The sequence below is a fragment of the Takifugu flavidus genome, chromosome 11, assembly GCF_003711565.1.
Source record: "Takifugu flavidus isolate HTHZ2018 chromosome 11, ASM371156v2, whole genome shotgun sequence".
Taxonomy (NCBI): domain Eukaryota; kingdom Metazoa; phylum Chordata; class Actinopteri; order Tetraodontiformes; family Tetraodontidae; genus Takifugu; species Takifugu flavidus.
Genome location: NC_079530.1, coordinates 7,861,082 through 7,887,317, shown reverse-complemented (window position 1 = coordinate 7,887,317; position 26,236 = coordinate 7,861,082). Strand labels below are relative to the sequence as shown.

General features: G+C 42.9%; 1 protein-coding gene across 1 annotated transcript in view; it reads right to left on the bottom strand.

Moving 5' to 3' along the window:
• LOC130534273 (attractin-like protein 1) overlaps positions 1-26,236 on the bottom strand; it is a 62,766-nt gene that overhangs the window by 32,265 nt on the left and 4,265 nt on the right. The window contains exons 3-7 of the mRNA XM_057048301.1: positions 22,153-22,247; positions 21,840-21,918; positions 20,448-20,605; positions 12,854-12,915; positions 8,787-8,865 (exon numbers count right to left, since the gene is read on the bottom strand). Of these exons, the coding sequence (XP_056904281.1) occupies positions 8,787-8,865; positions 12,854-12,915; positions 20,448-20,605; positions 21,840-21,918; positions 22,153-22,247 (473 nt within the window). The remainder of the gene's footprint in view (positions 1-8,786; positions 8,866-12,853; positions 12,916-20,447; positions 20,606-21,839; positions 21,919-22,152; positions 22,248-26,236) is intronic.

The following is a 26,236-nucleotide window of genomic DNA, read 5'->3' as shown; positions in this document are numbered from 1 at the left end:
CAATGATATAGAGGAATTCAACTTTGTCAGAGTAATGATACAAGTTAAACAAGGTAGTAAAACCTTTAAAAGGTTAAGGAAATGACTTAAATCAGGGGGGTCTTGGTTTTCTGTCCTACCAGGTAAAAAATGCTTTCACCAGGGAAAACCAGGATCCCGGCTGGGAACGTCAACTACCTGGTGGGAGAAAAATCCCGTCTGGTTTGCAGCCCCTAAGGACCGGGTTTGGACACCCTTTACACACTTTACCAGCCTTTTCTACAGAGTCAAACTCTCCATTGGTGGAGATCTGACCCAGGCAGACAGCAATTTATGATCAATAAAACAAATGAATCCTCTTTGCCACTTATGTTTTTCCACTGTCTCTTGACCCGCCTCCTGCCAAATATTGGATAAAAGTTGGACTCATCCAAGTTCAGAAAGAGAGGATAAAAGAAGAGTGTTGTTTTAATGAAGATAGCAAAGCCGTGTGCATCATTAAATCTCACATAATTAAAGAAAGAAGGAACTCAAGTGTTTGATTAAGAGTGCATTTGTCTGAAAGCGCCGACACCAACGTGTGTACGGACACACACCAAGCAGACAAACACGCTTTTTTCTGTTTTAGCTAATGATGCAAAAAGTAATGGATGAGAATGGTTTAAGTTGATCAGACCCCATCATCACACACACACACACACACACACCACACACACACACACACACACACACACACACACACACACACACACACACACACACACACACAGGCCTGTGTCCCTATGGGGGGTTAATGCCATTTCCCTCTGGTTGATTGTAGTGGTTTTTTGCCCCTGGAGATGTTTCCACCAGTCTGCACAGCTCACTCTTTAGCTGCTCTTCATCTCCACACATTAGCTTTTCACGCGGTCGCCAGAAAAGTGGGAATCAAATAAGTCCTGAGTGGCACCAGACAAAACCAGAATACATCAAGCCAATGTAAATTAACGACAGATGCTTTTAACAGATTTTAGGAGAAGCAGAGGAAGGTTCTACCTTGTCCAAATTTTGTTCTTTATTTCAGGCGAAGAAAGACTGAACCAAAAGCATTTAACCAAAAGGTTAAATATTCAGATCCTGAAGTCAGACACTCACGTCACGTCACTCTCTCAGGCAGAACAGACAGAAAATGTAACGCCCAGAGTGATCCTCCTGCTAATCAGACACACAGCGCCACGGTATTACCCGCCCGATGAATTCTGCCATATAAATGCCTATGTCAGCACTTTTTCCAGTCACATCTGAAGCCATAAGTTCTCTGCCCAGTCTCTTTTGAACTGCTCATACAGATCCAGTTAAGAACTGTTTATTTGCCAAAAGAGCTTAAGAAATATCCACTCGCGGCCTGATTCTGTTTACTTGGAGTTTTAATCGAACGCGCCTGTTTATATTACACCGCGAGCAGAGAGCCAGCCTGTGTCTTGTTAATGGAGTATTTCAATATGACCTGTCCAGGAGGTCGGTACAGCTGCAGAAATGGCCCCCACTCTTGTAAACTAGTCACAATAACATTCCCATAAATAGAGTAACTGAAGTTCTGTTCAGGAAAGAAACAATGTTTCCTAATGTTTTGAATCAATGAGCAAAGAGAAGAAAAGTAGCATTAGCTGCACGCGAGCACGACTGGTTGGATGTGAACACAGGTTCTGCTCTGTGGACCTTGTTCTGGCGCCCTACTGACGTTTTACTTTTCTCTTACATGTAGGTCAGCCTTAGTGGAGGGACCAAATACAGTATTTACAAGAGAAGAACAAGAGAGAAAAAGGAAGAAATGATGTCAAGATGCTGCACAGAGATTCTTTAATTGGAGACAATAACTGCCTTCCTGGCAGCGAAGACCATCTGTGAGCACTTATGTGGATGTAGGAGGGTCGCGCTTGCCTGTTGCTGTATGTCCCAGACGGACAAAGGTGATGTGTTCACCCAATTGCACTGACTGCAGGTCTAAATGTTCTCCATCCAACTGCAAATAGCATCAGCGCAGAAATATCTCCATTCTTGGAGTGTATTATAGTGTAAAGCGGAGACGACGGGGGTCAGTTTACATCTGCCTCTGCTGTCTTGAGCAACTTTACCCTGAGGAATCTGACCTGACGTGAACCACGGAGAGTTTTACGTTTCACCCTCAGCACCTTGGACAGAGCCAGGGTTCGGCCCACGCGGGCCGTGTGCAGGACTCAATTCACACCACGTTTCAGCTTCGGGATCACATTTCCCTACTTTTCAAAGTTGATTCACCTTTCCTGTTTGCCCTTTCGAGTGTGTGTGTTTCAGGAAAAGTGCTTGAGAGTATAATGTGCTTTTTAGTCAAAGGAAGCCCCAGCTGAACAGACGAATGCAAATCTCTGCTCGGCTCCTGCAGACAGCCTCAGGAGGAGCTCTTATGAAAACAGAGGGTGAGAAGTGGAACAATAACAAGGAAATTATGGCTCACTCAGCGACTCTCTGACCAGGTCACACAGCAGGAATACAGCGTTTAGCCCCAGAGTGGAAATGCAGTTTAGAGGATATCATTAGAGCCTCTGATGTCTTCTTAATGCTTCCTTAATGGAAACAAAGTGAGACCGTTTGATTATTTCCAATCACGGCATGCGGGTGGAGAACTTCCTGAGAATAATGGGATTCTTTGAATGCAGGAGTTAATTACAATCTTATTTTATATCAGTCTCCTTCTCAATGGAGGCTCATGCCTTTACACGTGCACCTGTGTTTTTCACTTTGATTGCAAATGTTTAAATATAGAAAGATTAGGAATCATCCTGAAATCAACAGTCAGAATTGAGGAAGGTTCAGAGTCATTTTAAAATGTTTCCGCTGATTAAAAATGGAACATGTCTACCTGCTGCATTGTGATAATCTGACGTATCATGAGAGCGGGATGGATTGGTGTTAATATTCTTCACAGTTTACAGCTTCCACACACTCACATTATTGCTCACAGTGTGAAAAAGTTCGATGTTAATCTGCATCAGCAAAATGGGCTTCAGTCATTGGAAAACCGCAGAAATGTTTAGCTTGATATTGGTTCTCATGAAATGAAGTTGGCGTCAGACAGGTTTCAGATTAGCGTTCCTCCTATTAACATTTTTGCATTGATTTTATTTTTCCCTTGTCATAAAACGGAAGGATGCTCCTGCAACTGCAGCTGGGAATACGTGGTGATACAAGATTAAAAGGTAAATTTATTAATGCTCCCTTCATGTTATTATTTATATACGAGCAAAGCTGCAAGCACAGCATGTGTTTGCCGCCGCTGCGTGTGTAGGTGTGTGTGTCAGATTTGAATCACCACAGTCCACTGGCTTATTATAGGACAGGGATTATGTCATTGCAAAGATCCGCAACACTCACCCACAGCATCCATATGGAGCAGTGACGTTTACACATTCTTTAAAATAAACATCACATTCCAGTTCAAATCATTCTGCAGCTTTGATTAGGCATCTATAGACTGAGGCATAGATAAAGCATGATCATGTCTGTGGAGCCTGCACTACAACATTCTTCACCACACTGATGCTGCAGAATAAATCCTTATAAATCTATAAACATTTCTGATGTATCGTTTGCTAGAGCTTGAGCAAATACTAGTTTTGCCCCAATGTTTTTTCCTAAAAAGGAACCAACAGTCGACTTCACTTCTCATGACGTCAACAGAGACGTTGAAGGGTGAACGGAGGCAAACGTGAGCCTTGCATATAGCTTAAAATGTGTGTGTTTTGTGAAGATACGTCGGGTGAAGCTCTGCATGCGAATGCTGCGACCTCGAGCAGACACGACGCACACCGCAAACACTTATGCGATGAAGTTCGCTCGCGTCTGATCCTCCCATTCACTCCATCGTCCTCTCCGACAGGGTGAATTATAGCTTTGGTCCAATCGCAAACAAGGACAAAGAAAGTGTGGAATAAAAGTCCAAAAGTCAAAGTCGGGTTCGACCGAGGATTCATCGATAAAAGTGACAACCCGAGTCAACGTGAGTCGTCGCTCGCAAAGTCAGTGACAGATTTCTGGGACAGCAACAGCAAAAAAAAAAAGAGGAGGAAAAAATAGGAATCAGTGAGAGAAGTGAGAGGGTAGTAAAAGAGGAGATAAGGTATATTACTACAGATGGCTGGCCCGCGGCGCCTCCTGGTAAAGATCCTAAGCGGAACAGACAGACAAACGCAACCGTATAAAACCTTCTCAACCACCACATGGCTCCAGGGAGATGTCCTTGCTGCGTCCCTCACAAAATATTCCTCCCTCCACAATCAGAATCCCACCTGTTCCACTCATTACGGTGCGTTTGAAGTCTGCTGGTGGCAGCGCGGTTGCTGTCAAATTCTTCGCCCGACACCTCCGAGCCAACGCCGATCCCTGCCGGTGACGGCGGTCACCTGGGCCACACCGATAGCAGCGCTAACATGATTAGCATTTATGGCGAGATGTGATGTTTTTAAAATGTGGACTCTGGAGGAGTGAATAAACAGAACATGAAAGAGACCGTTTCCACGGCTCTGAGCTTGATAATCCTGTCGGTTACACAAAATTCCCCCAAACACTGACTGTACGCGCCGTCTAATGGAACGTTTTCTATGCATATAGCACACGTACGCATTCACCTCTGTTTTTTTTGGAAGAAAATTATTGAAATTAATTATTCAAAGCAAATCTCTGGTTGTGGGTGAGTGGTACACACTGCTGGAAAAGGCTTGATGATCATGGACTTTTTATCTTTCATCTTCTGACAAGATGGAGGCATTTGATGTACAGCACGAAGCTAATTTAGGAGTAAACAAAATTCCAGAATGTTTACTTGTAAAGTATTTCATACTAATACACAAATCAAAGTTTATAGAAACATGTAATGCTCACAGTTCTACCGATGTAGCAATGGTGATATTAGAAGTAGATTTAATCAACACCTTCCAGGAAGATTCAAGTCGTGGCCAATGAACACATTAATCTTCCTTTGTTTTGTTATTAACAGTGGCTCTGCTTCCCACAACCGCTCTAAATAATTTTTATAGCTAAACAAAGCTACAACAGTGATCATCCACCAAAATAAGGCTGTAAAATTTTATTGGTCCGGAAAGCAATGATAAAAGCTATCTCTTGTCAAGCAAGAAATTATTTTGCCTGAATAAAGTGTAACCCTGTGGGGGGGAAGGGTTTCCTGCGGCCACCAGTGAGGAGATTTAGCTTCACCTCTAGCTCATCATTATATATACATATTTTTTCACGTTAATAGCACTGTAGATGGTGCAACACGGTATTTGTGGATGCAGGATTGTGTCTCCCTGCTTTTTACCCATCCACAGATGCTCAGCCATACTTTAAACCTCTGCTAATCTACCACCTCGATTAATTCCAGCCAAATAAATAAAAACACACATCAACCCCCACTAACACATTCCTAAAATGAGGAAAAACAGAGTCATTCTCATGTGCACACTCACACACGCGCACGCACACACACAAAGATTTGGGCACTCGATGTTCCAGACAAGCTAATCCCTATAGCAGCAGATTGGAGGATATGGTCGCCAAGGAGAGAGCAATCATCACCTCTGTAATCAATTTAAAAGCTTCTTTCTTTAACCATTTGTGTTTACTTGCTGTCAAAGGACACTTCGCCCGGTGCCCGATAATTTCCCCCCTTATTTCCAGTGAAATTCACTTAAGCACCTTCCCTCACTATCAGGCAGTTGGCACGAGACTATAAGAGACCTCAGAAAGCCATTTAGAGGAGCTTAATTAGCTCCACAAGCCCGCTTACAGTGCTGACAAGTCTGAAACAAACAAAATAGCCCTAAAACTCCATTTTTAATCAGGTTACTTCATTATGCCGCAAATTGCCACCCTCCTGTAGCCGAGAGTGGAGCATCCGAGGTTTAATTAAAACGCAGGGCAAAAACAGCGATGGCACAATACCTTTATTGCATCCTGAAGAGGAGTGAAAACATTTGGTTCAATAAATGAATATATCAGAGAGGAAGAAGCAGCTGTCCCAACAGTTAGGGCACCCGAGGTCAGGAGACGCTGTCGGCCAACAGAATCCTTCAGTCAAATCAGTGTAATCTGCTCAGATCTGAAGCCGGTCTGGAAGTCGGCCCCGCTGATGACCAGCTCTGGCAGACGGGTAAATGCGGCAGCGTCTGTCTGTGATGTGACTTAGAAAACGCTCCAACAAGTGGAACAAAGAGTGAGAGGCAAGCAACCAACGACAGGGAGTAAAAAACAAATTCATGTCTTCTGTCAGCAACAGCTACAGGATGTACAGTAGGACACTGGTGTTGCAATGGTTTAAACCCTTATCCAGGCCTATTGTAGTACACTAGAGCCATTGTGCATTTGTTTGTGCATGGGTTTTAGAATTTCAAAGTAGCTTTTGATTATTTGATCTGCCCTTCCACAGAAAAAAAGAAAAAAATTGCTGGAAAGCAATTAACATACATCTGTGGTTCTATTAATACACAGTTTTCTCTGTAGTCCTGAAGCTGGTTGTGATCCATAATTAACAGAGAAGAGATCCCATTTTCACCTCCTGCCACGGTTCCCCACTAGACCAACTCCCAGGAGAGCAGAGAGCAGATGATTCTCTTGTACTGTAGAATGAGCTACTTTATATTTTCACCATTGCAGCTTGCCAGGATTTATCTGTCTGTTACTCTCTTCCTCTCTATATGCACCGCTAATGTATGGTGACAAGTCTAAGGTAGGATTTTCAAACAGCGTTGGAACGATAACCCCATCATAGTTGCATTTTGTAGCATATAAACTCGACTTTAGTGGAAAAAGGATCTGATTTAAGACTGTAGGAAGGTTCTATTCGACCATATTTCACTCAAATCTGAAGCCCAAACTAATAAAGCTGTTCAGACAAGAGACAATGAAAAAAGAGCCTGCTAAAGGAAAAAGGTGACATTTTGGCACTTCCCTCCACTTGTTAACGCGGTTTGCTTCGCGCCTCACTTCGTTACAGCGCTCGGAATCAGTGATGACATTTTTTCAGGCAGCCCAAAGAACAGAGTCAGAGAGTCGAAGTCACTGGTGACGAAAATTAACTCATCACATTTTCCAAATGCCAAGTCTTTCAGACAGGATGAGCATTCCTCCTTAGAATTAATTGCACATTTGAAAAAAAAATCTTATTCAGCTTTTTTGAGCTGCTTTAAAGATCACAGTATAGTTGCTTCCTTTCTCCCATTCCTCTGTTTGTTTGTTTTTTTTAATTTATTAATTCAGGAATTAAATAAGGCGAAGCTATTAAGAAATATTCTGCTAAAGGGTGTTTGGGGTAGCTTTTTAAGCTGTTTTTAAATATGAGACAGACGGACAGACTCAGGGGGAAGTTGACTGTGTGACCGGATGTGTCTAATTTGTGTTTTTGTTCAGACTACATGAAGTCAACATAAGCTGAGTGGAAAACATGTTGTCTAAAAGCTGAAAATCTGGCAAAAATGGAAAAGCTGAAAATCTGGCAAAAATGGAAAAATCAGAATGGAGAAAAAAAAACAAAATAGCCACAAATGACACAAATTGACGTTAGTATATAATGTCAAAGTAGGTTTTTGCACATAAGCTTGACTATGTAGCCCAGGGCATAAAAATAAACGGCACTTTCTATGAAAAAAATAATGGAGAAGACCATATCTGTAAAATGGTGCAACCATATTTGAGGCCTCTCCAAAAGGACGACCTGCACAAAGTCAGAACAGTTACAGTGGCAGCCGGAAGCCAAGAACCTGACAACCTGCTTTGTGTGTGTGTGTGTGTGTGTGTGTGAGTGAGTGTGTGCGTGTGCATGAGTGTGTTAAGCAAGCTTTAAGAGTATACAAAATGCTTCAGCATCCGTTGAGAATTTAAATAATATATCACTCTATTCCACTTAGTTTAGCGTCATTTTGTCGGAGTTAATTGCTTCACAACGAGGTTTAATTAAGGGGGTGGCCCTGTTTACCAACATGGAGGTGTTCATTAAGTAGAAAGATTCCACATGTGACATCAATCCACTCTTCATAATTGCGCCGGTGTCTGTTTACTGTCATTCTCGGTGCGGCGCCGGTTCTGACAGCTAATGCGTGAGAACTGAAGGACACAGCCTGAATAATCAGGTAAACAAGCGTTTACATGCACTCTGTACACACCCAGTACAGTGGGACCTCTACTTACGAATTTATTTCGTTCCAGAAGTTGTTTCGTAACATGAAAATTACGTAAGTAGAGATGCGTTTTCCATGTAAATGCATCAAAACATGTAACAAATACATGTTACAATTAGATTACCGCACAATAAATGTAGGAATTCAGTGCAAGGCCTCTCCAGGAACAAAATGAACTTCATTACAGGCTAATCTTATATTAGCCGTTACTAGCAACGAACGTTAACACTTGTGGTAACACCGCCATCTAATGGACAAACGTACGAACACCCACAATAAATAAAAGTGAAACCAAGGCGGCGCTGGGATACACACAAACATGTACAGATTGACGTCCCTCCTAGCCAATGGGATTACAGAAAGATGCTAGGCGATAGCCAATGGCAGAGCAGCTACAAGCAAGTTTGCGTTTGCTAAACTCTGCGAGCTGCGAGTAGCAGCGGGAGCGTATTTTTGACCTTCGTATCCTGAAATTTCTTTCGTAACAAGAGGAAATATTTTCCCGTTGAGACGCTTCGTAACCTGAAAATTTCACATGTAGAGACGTTCGTAAGTAGAGGTCCCACTGTATGTGCTGTGTCAGAGACACGAGCACATGTCGGCAAATACGTCGTGTCCTACCTCTCTGCGTCGCGAGGCCCAGCAGGTCTGCTTTACCTTCCAAACCACTGCGGCGACCAGTAGGAGAGACAGGAAACAACTGGAGGGGCGAGAGGGAGATGGGATTCAGAAGACTGTCAACCTTAAAGAGCTGCTGAGACCTACTTTTAATTAATATATGCATTTCTATAGTGTTGGGTCAACAGGGTGCGTTCTCTTTTACCCACAAGGCATTGGGAGCACTGTGCTGACCATTGCTCTTTGTTTTCTGAACAGGGGGCAAAAGGGGTTTAAAACCCCAAAGGGCATAAAGGATGATGAATGAATGACCTGCTCGGGTACAGCTGCACTGTTAAATACCGAACATCCAGATTCATATAGCAAGAAAGACGGCTGTCTTCTAAAAACTGCATCTTTACCACTGCGGTTACCTATTTAATATAAGATATATCCTAAACTCTCATTGCAAACGAACATAAAAGCAGCATTTGTTGTTAGTTCTACTGTTCATTCATCACAAATCAAACGCTTCAGGTCCAGACATTAAATCATCTTCCTCAGTTGATTAAACAAAAACAAAAAACAATGTAGACACAAGACCTTTAGGAGAAGCACAAAAATTCTCTGGAGTTTGATCACAAGAAGTAAAACAGCAGTGAAGACGGGCAGCTGTGGATTCCAGAAGGACAAAGGCTAACAAGAGGTCAACGTGCATCATGATGCTCTTGAACAAAGAACAAGGTCTCTCTCTCTCTCTCACACACACACACAAACAGATGCACACACAGCCGAAAAGTTCAATCTCCAGAGGGCAGAGTTATCTGCTAAACACAAGGCTCCTCTCTTAACCAGAGCGTCGGATGAGAACCCAAAACAAGACCTAACAACAGGAAGTCCCGGAGAAACTGCTGAGAACAGCAGCGCTCACACAATCCTCTGCTTCATGTGTCCCAGGGTGTGTGTATGTGTGTGTCCCCCTGTGTGTATGTGGCCAAAAGCATTGTAAAGCGCATTAATGTTGTAATGAGCGTGACATTTGCGGAGGCCGTCTGCTGGAGTGGCTGCGGTCGCGGTCGCGGCCTCGTTCGTGGCCTCGTCAGACCAAAGCTGACCTCTCCAGCTATACATTCTAACGAGACCGCAAACAGGAAATCCCCTCCGCTGATAAGGACAAGACACTTCCAGAACAAAACCCTCTTTTTGAGGGAAAACATGGCCACTTTCTACACTTGACTACAACCGGAACAATGTTGGACATGAAGAGTTTCATTAAACATATTTTACCAGCGTCATGATGTCACCCTCCCTGTGAATGCGGCTTTAAAGTTTCCGCAGAAGCTCAAGTCCCACAATGACCAAGCCTGTTTTCAGCAAATCCAATTTTATTCATGAAATATTGAGTTGAATGCGCAGCCGCGTAGCCCCGTCTGGGTTCTCCCATCAGCCACCAGGCACCTGCGCCTCACCATCCGACCACCGTGTTAGTTTGTAGCTAGTCGTTATTTCTTCATAGATGAAAATGCACAGTCTAGGTCATCAGGTTGTAGAAACCTGGAAACCGGTGATCCTGAAGGGGTTGATCTCATCCACCCGGTGCACCTGATCAACATCTAATGAGATGGCTGCTTCGGATCATGTCAGATTCCAACTTTCAGCCTGCTACGGATAACCTCACTCCACTTCTTGCCCTCATTTGGACACTTTCCTGCATGTTTTATTGGTTCTGGACTGGTCCTGTTGTGGTTCTGGACTGTTTGTAGACTGCACTTTAATTCCCCTCTGTTGTAAATGCGCCGCTGAACGGTTGACCTGCTAGAGGGGCCTATTTTAACATCTAGTTACCAATCTTACTTTAGCAAACTGAATATTCCCCATCACAATTAAGGCAACGATTAAAACAGTCAATATCTCCTTTTTAATTGTTTCCCAGTCTCCACATCTGCTGTACCTTTTAAAATGCCTCCGCCGGTTGGAATCCAAACCAAATTGGACCCCTGACTCCCCATTCAGATGGTATTACCGCTCCACTCGCCAGTAATGGGCCACTGGGCCTGAGCTTTGCCACCTTACCAATAAAGCGGACTGGCTAATTGTTGCTGTTACTGATGCATTAAGGAGCAGAATGCGGTGGGGAGGCTGTGAGGATCCTGGGGGTTTGTTAATAATCCTCTCAGATTCTCAACAGGTTCAGGTTTAAGATCACTGAGCCACAGGTAATAATGTAGCTGATAGAACCACCAGGGCAAGAGGCCAACGCTCGCCGCTAACACGTCTGAGGGTGCAAATGATAAAAGACAGCACAAAAGCACAAATTAAAAACTAATCAATAAGCTGTTCCATGCACAGAAACAGCACCAGTCTCACCCTGTGGGCCCCCCTCTGAATGTTTAACAGTGAAACCTTTATCTGCCGTTTGCTTGCAAGGGCCTTTTTATTCTAACCAGGTGCTTTTACTTCTGCTTTACATTAGATAAGAAAAGCAGGAGAACCTGACACTGCACTCACTGTCGTTTTAACTCGGCTTTAGATTCTCACTTTGGAGGCTTTGGCTTGTTTCTGTAATTATTGCTCCATTTTAATGGTGCATGTATTGTTGCTGGATTTCAGGCTGTTGGTTTTAAGAGTAGAAAGTGGTCTGTTAAGCTGAGGGAGTGAGGAAAAGGTCGGATCCTCCGCATGTTGCCTCAGACAGCATGGAGTGTGGGAACTTTCAAAGCAAGAATGGTGCAAAAGAAAGAGCCCGATTAACGAGGAGACAATTTGTCCTTCAACAGAGGCTCAGTTTCAGAATAATTGTTTCAAACACCGTAGTAGCCTTCATCATTCCTGCTGTCTGTTTATTATCTCAGGTGATGAAGTCAATCAGGTGAACAACGTGGAGACAAAGTCAAACCTTGACAGAATCCAGATGGAGGTGAGCGCGGCCGGGAGGGCCGGAGTGACAAGAACTGGCTGATAACGGAGAACTCGCGAGGCTTTAAAGTGGAGGAGCTTCTCCCTCTCCAGTAGAACTGAGGGAGGAACTGATTGCTAATCAAGCGAGTGAGAGCTGAGAGTAATTGGACAAGGCTGAGCTGCAGTGTCACCAATTAGCATTTGCAACTGTGGAGAGTGGATGAATAAATGGTGTTTAATTATGGCAACTTCCATTTCCTACCCCCTCTTTTCAGAGATGAAAAGAATACACGCAGAAGAAAAAGACATGCCAGAGGAAAGGAGGAGTCAACTTTTCAAAATCCAAGAGGGAGAGCATTTTAGAGCTTTCTGTCAGCAAACACTCCTTCTGGCTATCACAACACTGTTTAGGCTTTCATTTATTCTAATCTACAACAACACAAAGCATAATAACACGTACGACTGTATTGTCCCTGTATATTATATAATCTACAACGACTTGCTCAGAAATATATTAACAAATATGGACTGTGTGTCAAATTAAAACCTCTTGAGGTTCAAGATCATGTTGGCTTGTTCACTGAAAACCTACAAAAACTGTGCTAGTTATTACAAATAAGAACTGTTTTAGTCTCTAAACTGTCCTGCAGTTCCAGTAAAACGTGCATCGATAGTTTGGAGCTTCTTTTTGTGTACATGAAAATGCTACTGTTGTGTAACTAAATGACCTGAGTACCTTTTCTAGCAGAGTGAAAACATGCACTTTAGCTTACATAACACCGGCAAGAAATACACCCAGAGTCCTGAAGAACGCAATGTTTTCAGCTGCAGAGCAGCAGCCCACAAGCACGACAAGTGACTAACACAGAGACGCCAAGGTAACGCCGAGCCCTCCCGGCGGAACATGATGCCCGGCCTCCACGGATGACATCATCCTTCTGGCCTGAAGGTCAGTAGCATCTTGAAGCTGGCTGTAGGCAATTATCTGAGGAGGACACGAAGTCACACACGTAACCGCAGCGCACGTAAATGTACTCAGGCTGACGGCAGCACACACAGGCTCTTCTGGAGTCACATAAGTCCCCAAAGGCCTGCTGCTGCTGAGCAGATGTGGAGGGTCGGCTCTGTGCTCGGGGGGGTGGGGGGTTTTACCTGTGGCAGCTGCCACCAAGTGTAACGGCGTGAAAACTCACCTAAAGAAGGTGACGAAGAACTGCACCAAGTCCATGATGTTGTTGTGCTGAGAGAAGGCAATCTGGAAAAAGAAGAGAAAGAACGTGTAAGAAAGAACACAAAATATTCAGATTTACAGAATAAACCTCTGCAATGACAACTGTCTGGTGGCGTTGAGCGGACACCACACAGCAAAGCTGACAAAGCCGATGGCCTCCCCAAGAGCCTCGGCGTTGCCCACTGGAATGTAGCCCGTCTCAATCGTGGGAGAAATGTGCACATTGCCACGTTTAATGCCAGAATTGCTTTTAGGCACAGATGAACAGAACATCGGTTTGATGTTGATTATTCACAAAACGACACAAATGCTTAATTCAACAACATTTAGCGTGATCTCATGTTAGCTTACTTGCTACAAACATGAGCACGAGCTGCACCTCACGCAACAACTGTGGATAGTTCTTTTGTCCCCTGAGGCTAACACTCACTCTATGCTAAGGGGATTTTTACCAAATCTCATCTGGCATGCGTCTGACACTCGTATGTGTGCGCACGTGCACACACACAGAGCCACCATACACGAGGTTTGTGGGTTGTGCTGAGATTTATAATATGGCAGTTTTAGCCTGTGATCTAAGAGTATAAATCCACAATGGGTTTGAGCAAATTATAACAGTCGTGCATGAAGCACCTTAAATTTACATCAAACATTTGCATTTTAACTTTCTTACAGATTAGCAAATATCTATAAAGCATTCTTTAATATGACAAAAATATCCACATTTTTATTACAGACAAGCAAGATATTTATAACAGCAAGGTAAAAGTATCTCCCCTATTTGTTAGCAATGTTGCAAATTAGTTCATATTTAAGTGTGTTCCATTCTTTCTCATTTTAACGGAGCAAAATGCACCCGTGTGTGTGTTTGTGTGTACAAGTGTGTCCAAGTTGACAAAAACCATCAGAGTAATCATCGTCCAAATTTAAACTCCTCCGTGTTAAGAGGAGGATTACCACAGACAATTAATTTTGGTCTCACTTTTCTGCCCTGAAGGATCTCAACAGTAAAAGTCTGGAGGAAGATTTGCAGACAGATATGCACAAACCAGGCAACAGAGATAATTTGGGGGAATAATCTATTGGCCATACTGCAACTGTCTCACAAACATTTTTTTTTACTAATAACTTTTAAAAAATATAATTTTCAGACTCCAGAAACTCCCGAGACAACTCGAGCTGCACCTGTGTTTGTGCAAACCAAAATAAAAGTATTTCCCACTCAAACACAGTCCTTTCTCACCCTTTGTCCCCTTTAAAGATCATCCTAATACAGGCTCTTTCGCTAAGCTATAGTTAATTCTAGTTTTATATTCATGCTGGTTGGACAAATGTGCATATTTACTGAATTAAATAAAAGCATCTACCCACGGACATCTGCTCCAAAATTAAAGGTAAAAACCTCTAAAATAACTATGAAACATTTTGAAAGCACCTAACAGGGATTGAACAGTAAGCATAAAAGCACCATTCATGGGCATTACCATACATTTATATTTGATCCAAGTCCAGCCAGGGGATACCTGTGAAATGGCCTTAATAGCCAAAAAGGCTGCGTCTTTGTCTTTTGTGATTCCTCTGAGACTGGGCGGGAGGAGAAGACAGAAAGAAATGGGGCAGAATGAGCTTAAGAGGTTTACTGGCATTTGAGCGGCAGGTAAAATGGCCTGACAATGAAAAACCTACAGAGAAGCTGATTCTGGTCCAGAGGGAACCCACATTAGCGCAGGCATCAGGCAGAAAAGAGCCTGGCTGGGCTTTTCTGCCTCCCGTGCAACAACTGACATCGTTACAGCCTCACAAATCATACGGGCAGAGCAAGAATGACAATACGAATTCAAAGTAATGTGTCATTTATTTAAGGAAGCATATCAGGAAATAGAGACTCCGATAATCTTCCTAGTTTATCCCTCCTGCGCACAAGCATCATTTCCAGAAACTCCCGCCAACAGCCGTCATCTCTTTACATCTGCAGGAGTTAAAACAACTAGAATCGATACATCCATCCCTCCATCATCCATCCATCCCTCCATCATCCATCCATCCATCCATCATCCATCCATCATCCATCCATCCATCCAGCCCTCCATCATCATCCATCCCTCCATCATCCATCCATCCCTCCATCCATCCATCCATCCATCCATCCATCATCCATCCATCATCCATCCATCCAGCCCTCCATCATCCATCCACCACCCACCCACCCACCCACCCATCAATCATCCATCCATCCATCCATCCATCATCCATCATCCATCCATCCATCCATCCATCCATCCATCCATCCACCCATCCATCAATCATCCATCCATCCCTCCATCATCCATCCAGCCCTCCATCATCCATCCATCTATCTGTCCATCATCCATCCCTCCCTCCATCATCCATCCAGCCCTCCATCATCCATCCATCCATCCATCCATCCATCATCCATCCATCATCCAGCCAGCCATCCATCCATCCATCATCCATCCATCCATCCATCCATCCATCCATCCATCCATCCATCATCCAGCCATCCATGAACAGCAATTACTGTAGGAAATATGAGATCGAAAGAGGAAGGGAGGATGCAAGAGCAAATGATGAAAATATAAGAATAATGTAAAAAGAAAAAGAGGCTCTAAGGGCCCCAGTTCCATAGTTTAGCCATTACTGAAGACCTATGGTCGTCCTCTGGGGACGATTCCGCTGGCTGTGACAGCAGCGATCTTCATTTTCTCCCCCGGACCAACCCCCAACTGCCACTTGTTAAAAAGGGAGTCAAACGGGAAAAAAAGAAAGTAAGAGGATGAATTCCGCTTTTCCTCTACAGTAAATGTCAGAGAAGAATGAAATTTAGGGTGAGGGAAAAAGAAGATGAAGGTGAGAAACAGTGGCTCAGCAGGATTGTAGGGAAAGAAAACGATCTTCCAAATCCTCACTGGAACTGTCGGTTGTTGGTGGGGTGGAGGGTAAGAAGCCAAGTTTGGGGGGGTCATGTTTGTCTGAACTCCTGACACAAACTTCTCCTTTTCCAAAGCTCCCTTATTCTCCACCATAGGAAAAAAAGCCAACAATAATGTCACACAGGCCTCTGCACAATGTGCTTTTCCTTTCCATTAGGAGCCATTTTGTGTTGCCGGCAGTGCATTAAATGTGATCTGAAACAGATCAGGTCCCGTCATCGCAGCTGACGACCACATCAAGCGCTCACTCTTATGAAAGGTTCCCAGCCTAGACAAAACAGCTCTGCTCTATTGGAGCCATTTTTAACACCAGGACACGGCAAAGCGGGCGCCTCGCAGCGTTTTATAACGACTGACATAGTTAATGTTCGGCAGTCCGGATCAGCTGTTGACATCAAGCGGGCACATAAAGACACAAGATCAGCAGGGGACTTTTAAGGTTATTTATGTGTTGTTGATCTTCATCAATTAATCTTTAAGCCATTTAGAGCACTCAAAATATATGTTTCTTCTTTAGGTGAGTCGACTGGAATTTAGTGTTAACATCTGTTGCATTCATTTCAGATAAGGTGTCAACACATTTCAACATCAGCATGTAAGCAAAGGGAAATTACATATTTTGCACTGTTTACACACTCTTACCCTTTTGTGTATTCATAAGGACCTAATGGCCAAAGTGAGACAGTCGCCAAGTGCCGCCTCCACCTACGCGCTATGGAAATGAGTCCCGCTCTGCCGTATGTGCACCCTTGTAAGAGGATTCACAGTTTTGCCTCCTTTTCTAGATTCTAGAAAACCTCTGTGGCGCCGGCCTGACTGATTTTCCTGTTGTCGTTATGGTTCTCGTCGGTGTTAAATGATCCGCCTTGTAAAATTCACCAATTAACTGAGCAATTAGGCAACAATTTTGGGCTTTTTTTTTACAACTGCAAATGATGTCGAGTGAAGATCATTTCTGGTTTTATAGTAATGCTCTATTAAAACCTTAATCAGCTCAAATGGTGTGACTACCAAAGGTTACTCGAGCTTTTTCCTGTTTGGAGCTGTAGAATGCGAATAAACACATCCACCTGAGGTGAAGCCAATGTTGTTGAAACGGTTATTATTTTAAAATGTATTGTAGTCGCTGCCGTAGCTGACAGATCTTTAACTATTCCCACATGACGGCCTAATTCTTCCTGATGCTGCTGATGACTTCCTGGCTGGTTAACGAGGCAGCACTTCTTTTCCACCCCACGGAAGATAATATTTAGGGTAACAATGATGGACAAAGAGTGTGTGTGTGTGTGTGTGTGTGTGTGTGTGTGTGTGTGTGTACACAGACTGTTTTGTTCATACTGCTTATGTCATTTTGGACAAGGAGTTCAACATAAGCCTCCAAATAATAATTATGTGGAGGGATCGGTTTAAATTACAGTTATTTCAAAATGGGATAAATCAATGCGAGTGTTTGTGACGTCCTGTCTGTGTGAGACTATCTTCAGCTTTAAAATTGTGTTTAATCCAATATAGGGCACTCTATTTCTGCCTGGGGGGGATGCGTGTGTGTGTGAGTGTCAGATGTCTGATTAGGTGAAACAACCTATTAACCGATAACGGGTGCACGGGAAAAATACACGACTGAAATCAAATGAACTCCCCAATCAAGCTCCATCTGAGTTCATCTGCCACAAAATGACTGCTAATCTTTGACAGAAGACGGCAAATCAGCTGGGTTCTTGGAGACAGATGTTGCTCTTGCTCTGTATTGCTCATTTTCCAATCGCTGTTCCAAAAAAACTGCACAGTTTAATACATTTTTGATGCAACCCCTTCATTCCTGGGACAGGAGCGATGCCCCGATTAGAATTAAAATATACGACTAGCTTTATATTATTGATACAAACCAGAAAGAGGACAGTAACTGGGTTGTGTTCTCATATTTGTGAACTCCATCAATAAAACATCTCTATTTTTTTCCCCTTTGAAAGCAAATTCAAGGCCTACTTTTTGAGGAATGGCTTCAAAATTAAGAAAATGCAGACGGTCTGTGCTGCGCGACACCGCTCTTCTGTAAAACATCCTAACAGCAAATCTGCAAATATATATATATATATATATTTTTTTTTTTTTTATTATTATTTTTTTACAGTATGTCCAGCAAGCAACTACGCTCTTCAATGAATGCTTTTTTGAGTGAGGTTGCAGGAGTGAGGACAAAGGTGCAAGGTGAGCGTGACACAACCCATCAAAATCTATTCCAGCAGAATGACCCTTCGCAACACCTCCCGACTGCCTTGCAACCAGCCCTCGACAAGCAGCTGACGTCAGGCTGCCGGCAGGGAAACACTCACAGGTCACATCAGTGCGCATCTCTTCATATACTTGCGTGGACTCGTGTGACGGCGTCTTTTTTTTTAGCTCACCTATTCAAAATCTGGTGCTTTCCAGATATTTGGAGGATCTCACATTGGATTTCATTTAGTCATTTACAAGGTTCATTCCATTTAATTGCAGTGGCTGGAGAGGGTTTTTGCTGAGTGGGCGTAAGGCCAGCAGTCAGCAGAATCAATTACTGTGTGTCGTCTGCTCTTTGAACCCATACACAGGTAAGCTGGGTTTGTGCTTCATAGTCTGGGTAAGTTGGGTTCAGTGGATTTGATCGAAGAGAGAAAGAGTCTTTTTGAGATTCTTTCCAGGTCTTGATATCAAATTCTCTGTCCAGCGATGAGATGGAGACGATTGCTGGCACGTATCACCTCTCTAAGCTGTCTTTGCTGACAGTACACGTAGAGACTTCTGGTTGTTCTGAACCCACTCAAGAGACAGCAACTTCTTGTCTGATATACTATACTGTGAATCCCTCCCATCACTCTCTTCGATTTCTCCCAACAGATCTATTGAGAAAGGCTCCTGTGAAGACCATCGATATATTTTCAGCCTTTCAGGTTGTTGGTCACCTCTCCTGTTCTCTTCTGTCGCCGCTCTTCCTGTTTGTAATACATGCTTGTCGGTGTTTGTGTGCACATCTGTGCAAGCAGGCCCATCAAATCAAATACATCAGAGGAGGTCATTATCAATTTTCGGGACAATCCCTCACCCTTGGTCCGTTCGAGCCTCGGCCACCAAGGTCATGGGACCGGACGCAGAGAGGTTCTCCTGTTACCCTCGAGTATGTCTGGCATGATGGTGAGATAGGCTTCATTGTGGTAATTATCATATCACCTTTCAAACCGGCAGATACAGGGAGTCTGATAGGGCAGTATTAATGGGAAACGCATACATATGGGGAGAAAGATCAATGGACAAATGACCCAAAACGAAGTGCAGGATGCTCCATAACAACCTTTTACAGATACACACCAGCTGGTCCTGATAATAGTAGCTGACTGCTATGAAGTCCCAAATTTACTCCCATCCATTCCTGTGCTTTTACCTCAGCCCAGAGTGAAAAAAAAATCACATTAGATGAGCTTTAATTAATAATGACAGACAGATGGATTACATATCAAGCACCTTATGTGAACTACTGCAAAAAAAACAAAACAAGCATCTCACTGGTGGAACAGGCTTATCGAGTCAGTAGGTGGTTTGTTTCCCACAGCAGAGACATCAGAACAGATGGCAGCTGTACGTTTCAAGGTCGACACGGCAGCACTCGTGCGCTCATGCCTTCAATCTCTTTCAAGTCTGACGCTGTTTGTCAGGGATCACTTGAAGGGTTGACAGCCGTCTGCGGTGTAACAGCCACAGGGAGAAAAAGACAGTTTGGCGGACCTGAAACTTCAGGCTGTCAATTTCTGCTTGGCCTTGTCTTTGGGTCCCGTCTTTAACCGATATAAATCACTATAATCTCATAAAGAAGTCAGAACAATGTGCATGAAAAGGCAATTCACTTGGATTAGTCTGGTGTGACGAGTGTGATGGACGAGCAATTTTTGCATAAATCATTTTAATCACTCAAAAGCTTATGGATTGATTAATTTATGTTTGAATAAGATTTTAGACCTTTTTACGGTCCCAAAAAACTTAAATAATCTTTGCCTTTTACTCTTTTACAACTGCGTTTCCTCTTCTGGCCCATTCTCCATCCATCCATCCGTCACCAACGATGATCCTTTTGATGTGTGTAAGGTTAGCAGTAACATTAGCCAGCCAGCCTTCACTCACACCTAATTTCTCCGTCCCACCACTCCATCCATCAGATAACACCCCACACACACGTAAGTCACCCTAAAATATCGCCGCTAAAAGTCTACTTCGATTTAATGGATCATAAGATCAGAGCGTTAGCGTTTGGTGGCTGCAGCCTGGAGATTTGATCTGGCACGGCATAACTGATGGGGAGCGGCTGAAACACTCACAGATCATTAAATGCGGGGCACTTTTACCGAACTGAATTGTTTATGCACAACCTGCTGTCAAGGCTATCCGTTTTACACATGGACGGCTCCAGGAAATTGGAAATGACGGCGATCATATTCCGTGATTGAACGCGCTCTTCCTAACTAAGATTTAGGAAGAAAAGGAACTATGAATGTTGGAATGTCTACAGACACATTTCCCATGTCGTGTCTCTTTTCATATATGTTTACATGATCCTGTCCCCTCCCCCAAGCTTCCTACCTGGATTTTGATTGGCCAGCTGAAGTTAGTCACATAAACGTAGAAGGTGATATTGTGGTGAAGTCGGAAGTTGAACTTCTCGCACGAGAAGCTGTCGCGGTGCTCTTTAATGTTGGTCCTGGCTATGATTGGCATCTCTTCGCCTGAGATCGTCCCGGCTGGAGCCAATAAGGGAGAAGAACAAATATTAGAACCTGATGACCAAAGACTGTTGTTTAAATTGAAGTCATTTTAGGATGGATGGGATTTCTTATTGTCAGTAAAGCAGAGTTGGTGGTTGGTGATGTCACACTGTTCCCGTCTTTAAAAACATATATTCCTTGTTCCTTTTCTGTAAATGGAGCTGTCAAACACGTCACCCACTGCAGAAATCAAGTGACTGTAGATCAGAAGATAATAACTTTACAATGAAAATGAGAGAAGACATGACAACTGGCACCAGTGAGTGTCGTCTGAAATCCTTTAAAACTCCAAACACAAAGCTCCAACACTCACTTGGTTCAATTTAAATGCGAAATCCATATGACTGACTTTTCGAATAGAACTAATCTACTTAAAAAAACAAAAAAAAACTTTAGTGAACCTAAAACCAAATATGAGGGACAAACTGTCATTTTCTTTCTTTCTTTTCTTTTATAAAGACAATGGGTGCTTCTGTCTATACAAATGTAAATTATAAACGAATTTCTGGTTCATTATTATGATTGTTGCTGATTTGGGCCATTCAAAGGCTGGTGAGCATGGGCAGATTTAATGCTGCTGATTGTTTGGTGACACTTTGATGTAATTCCAAAAGAGCTGATTCATTTCTGATTTCAGCATGTTTCTGTCATAAACCAGCTGTTACAGGTTCTCTTGTCTATGCGATTATAACGGAATTTGTTTTCTTTGCGTCAATCAAGGCCATTGACACCCCCCACATATGCACACACACACACACACGCACGCACGCGCGCACACACACAAGCAAATTAGCTCTGAGGCCTAAAACAGATTTAGTGAGACAGCAGTAAAACAGCAATACCTTTATCTTAATTAAAATCTCAGGGAAATGTATAAAGCAACCAATGCCAAATTTCAAACCAGCTTCTGGTTTGTTTTGTCGAGGGAGGATTCCTTGTTGGGCAGACAGGAAGTAGTTATGACCATTGGCTGCTAATAAAAGAGATATCTTTAGCTGAAGATGAAACAATCAGTGTCTTTTATCTCTTATTTATCAAGAGACAGCAGTAAAATGCCAGAGAAATATCTCATTATATATAAGGAATGAAGCAAATTTCTAATCATAAACACACGAGTATGTTACTCTTTTTTATTTTTAGGACCGAGACAGAAGCCTTTGAAAAAGTCAGATATGATTCTGAGGTGAGATAAATGCATCAGTGCTTTTACCTGTGGAGCTGAAGGACCAAGTGATGTTGAGGTTAAAGTTGTTTGATGCATTAATGGACATGTCCAGGTTCTTGTTGGCCTGCCGACAGAAAAAGAAACACGAGACACTTTTGAGGTTCTGTAAAAACCAACTCCTTTAGGTCTGGTTCCCATTTCACACCCAGCAGCTCAACAACACAAAATGTCAGTCGAGATTTTAAAATGCAACTAAGGACAGCTCGTTATTCTAGAGAAGCGATTATCTATTTACTAATTCTACCATTTAACTCTTCGACAATTCCAACCTCCCCTCCCTTTTGCAGGCTGGCGTTACCTGTTCAGGTGTAGCCATGAAGTTGATGGCGGTGTAATGGCGATCATCTTCCTGAAGCAAGCTAAAGGTGAACTGGTAATCAATTAACAGGTTGTCTGCTCGAGGGAAAAAAGAAAAAAAGATAGGGAACAATTAAAACAGGTTATAGTTTCTACTTGAATATATGAGTAAAGGATCATTAAACAAAGAGATGAGCTGAACGTGTCATAAACAGGCGACCAGAGACGACAATGTCTTTGTCGTCACAGCAGTTGTGCTTCGGTCAACAGGGCGTGAGCAAGAGTCAAAACACTCGTTTAATCAAGGAGGAGCTCATTATTAGTGACACAATGACCATTATATAGAGGGAATCATAGTGATTCAACATCTGGGTGGACAGCAGGCGTAGGCTGGGTCACCTTGCCTTACTGCCCGCTGGGGGGATAAAAAAAGGGGGAAAGGAGGGAGAGAGAAAATTAACAGGAAGGAGCATCTTTGCTACCATGAGAGGATAATATGGTGAGAACAATATTTTTTAAGTTAATCAGCATGACTGCTGAGTGTTTCTCCTGCAGGGTGAGTCAGGTGTGTGTATTTGTGTGTGTGTGGATGCAGTGGCAGTCCAGGTTAAAGCAGATTCAGGCAAACTATGCTGTTCATTTATTTTAAGCTTGAATAAAGTTGATATTTTTACGCTGTAGGTCCTATTTTCACAGTTTTCAGCGCTCCTCCAAAGCCAGGTTTTGCTGCGTGTTTCACTGAGGGGGATGTAAGACAAACAAAATTAAAGTGTGTTTTAGTGGGACTGGCGTGTGTTTCAGCACGGCCACAGTAAAGTACATAGTACCACAATCAGATGTGTTGGCCATGAATTAATAAGCATATTTTAAACAACTCTAAACTACAAATCCACCGATGTGAAAGAGAATTTGTTCAAAGATAACTTTTTTAACCTGTTCCCTAAAATAAATAAATACGAATCAAAATAAATGGACCATTGACCAAATCCAATACAAAGAAATAACATATTTTTATTTGTTCGTTTTTAATTCATCATAGTAACATTGAGTGGATCGATGTCACTCGGCGTGACTCATGTCACCAGTTCCAGTCCAGTTAAGTTGGACAGAACTGGGAACAGAAGTGAGTCACTGGATTCGAGCCGTCTCTCACTAACATGACATTTAAAGAGCTTTACAGAGCAGAATAACTCCGTGACACACACTTCAGTGTTGGAGAGGGAAAGAGAGAGATGTTTAGTCATCACCTCCGTTTCAGCTCTAATCCCAGGGCGTCACTGAGACGAAAGCAAATTGTGTTTGACAAACCCCCTTGTTTTGCGCAGCCTTCATGGTGGGTTAGGCTGCACAGCAGATGCACTATCAGATCAAAGGCAATATTTTTTCCTTTACTTTCTCTCTTCCTCCCTCCCTCCCAGGCACACATGCTCTGCTGCTCAGTTGTTTATCCCAAAAGGGTCTTCAGACATATTCAGAGTGTTTGGTTTTTTTAAAATGTATCTTTAAATAAAAACAAAAAACATGAGTTGTTTGCGTGTTCGCCATATTTGCATGTGTGCAAGTGCAGGAAGTGGTTTTGACTAACATGTAATGTGTCTTCATCAAATGCTGCCCGTGTGCGTTCCCGCATATGTGTAATTCACTGTATGTCTGTCTAGAGAGGAGTATGGCAAACATATAAATAACTGCATAAACACATTTAATAAATACCCCCCTCTCTCTCACCCTCTCCCTCTGTGTTCCCAGTATTTCAAGGCGGCTGGGAACTGTTGGGAAAATAAGAGTTTAAAAGTTCATCTTTGCAAATCACAAACCCCATTTGAGAAATCTGACAAGAGTTTCATTTATGCAGCCTAAATTACCCGCGTACAGGTGCAAAAACCTGCTCAGGATGGATCTCAACAATGTATCGCTAAAGGAATTAATTAAACCCCGAAGAACTGGAATAGAAAAGAGCCCCTGTCAATTTTTCCAATTCACACATGGGTGATCTCATTACCATAATAAGCAAGATGATTCAGCTTATATGAAAGATAACACTGATGGTGACGGGGGGAGGGAAGACAGAAGGAGAACGCCCTCATCCGGAACACAATCTGAGATTTCTCCTCCAAGCGGAAACACAATACAAACATGAGCTCCTGACAAGGATGCTCTGCCAACGTCTGTCACTGAGCTTTCATTTATTGCTCATTAACAGCCTATTATTTTCCATTTGCAACACCTTCCTGAAAGACCGCTGGCCTGACGCAGCAGCATTGCCTCAGTGAGAAAGGGCAGTCAAGCCAAGGGCGGCACTTTCGCACTATCAGGCTTAAATGGGGGTCGTGGCAACTCAAAAGTAATATATGCATGAGGGCAGGGGACCCCTATTTGTTAGAAACTCACTGGTTTGTGGTGACCTAATGCGGGTGTGAGCGGTGCCCTTTACACACTGTCGTGATTTGTGGGTAGTGGCTGAGAAATGAAGATGATCTGGCTGTTTCCTGTGCAGGATGGCTGGGTTTATCCTGAGGAAAGGAAAGCAGCTCAAACAACTGAGAGGATCTCAGGAAAGAGCCCCTCCTTGTCCTGTTTAATGCCCTGTAAATATGCTCCGTTAACTAATCGTCTGGTAACGGGAGGATTTTTGTTGCCCGTTAAAGCTTAGGTTAAACAAATGGTTACTTAATGCAGCAAATATGTTATTATATCACTTAATAGCATTGATTAACACGTCACTTGAAAGTGAGTTACAGTCCATGTATATTTCATTTATGTATGTTTTCTCTCCGAATATATTGTATTGTTGCGTATCAAACGCTTCCTGCAACTTGCTCAAAGTGAGCTGAAATCAATCATATTTAAGTCTGTCAGGGCTGGAAAGCTGGCAAAAAGAAGAAAAAAGATTTTGGCCTGGGAGGACCAATTACTCCATGCCGGATACGCATCCAGACCGACTGACTGTCAGCAAATATTGAGGCATTGTGGACTGACGCCAGATCTCAGTCTAATGAAGGACCTCGGGCTAAGAACATTGTTGAGTGGTGATTACTACCATACAAGTATTCTGTGGTCTGAACTGTTCCCTGCGTTTGCTGCGTTCTATTATTGGGCTTGTTTTTGATATATTGTAGGATATTAACAACAAATCTAACCATTTGTGGTATTGCGTTAGCGATACTGCCATTGCTTTATCTTCTCTTCTCTTTATTTGAACATTGTCCAGTCGTATGTTGTGTTGTTTCATCACTAATTGACATTTTAATTGGGTTTGCGAGTCTGTCGGTACACATCTGAGTCTCTGTTGTTTGTCTGACTAAGCTTTGCAAGTAGGCCTGGGGGCAGTGTGCAGCCCAGACTGGGGACTGACTGGTGTTAGCTGGTATTGCAAATGACTGCTGGTCTTCCCAGTGGAAGTGGTGGGACAATTGGTGGCCACCTCTAATTAGATGTCCCAGGCAGCTGACTGTGATGGAATAGGACAGTGGTTTCATTAAAGTCTCGCCCAGCTGACGGCTGCTCGTAAATGCTCGTCTGACTCGGGGCAAACTCATTAAATGGCAAACTCGCTTTTAATCGGCTGACTTGAGGGCTTAGATGACAGCGTTAAGTGAACCAAAGTGTAGCTTTCGTTACACCAGAATGAGACGAAACTACTCTCCCTCACTTGGCTATGAAACATTTGTGACTTTTCCTGACTGTGTGACATGGGTTCCTTTTGTATGGTTCTATAGCGATAGTAAGATGTAGTGATAGGACTTTGTCCTGGTCGACCACTGTTACTGATAATACTGACACTATTGTGTCACCATTTGATTACATATTCCTTTAATAAGGAAATCAGTAGGGACAAAAAAAATTCAGCATTTTTAAAAAAAGTAAAAGCACTGACAAATAGAGTAACGAGTGACTGAGTAACAGGTATGAACCGTTACTCAGTACTTAGACGGAAGCACTTTTGACAGAAATTACAGCCTCCAGTTGTATTTCTGCACATGTAAGAGTATTCTGCCATTTTTTGCCTCTGTTTTCTCCTTTCTGTCCAGATGCTCTTAGTTTTTTACTTTGTCTTTCATCTTTGCCATAAACACTTCATTTAATCA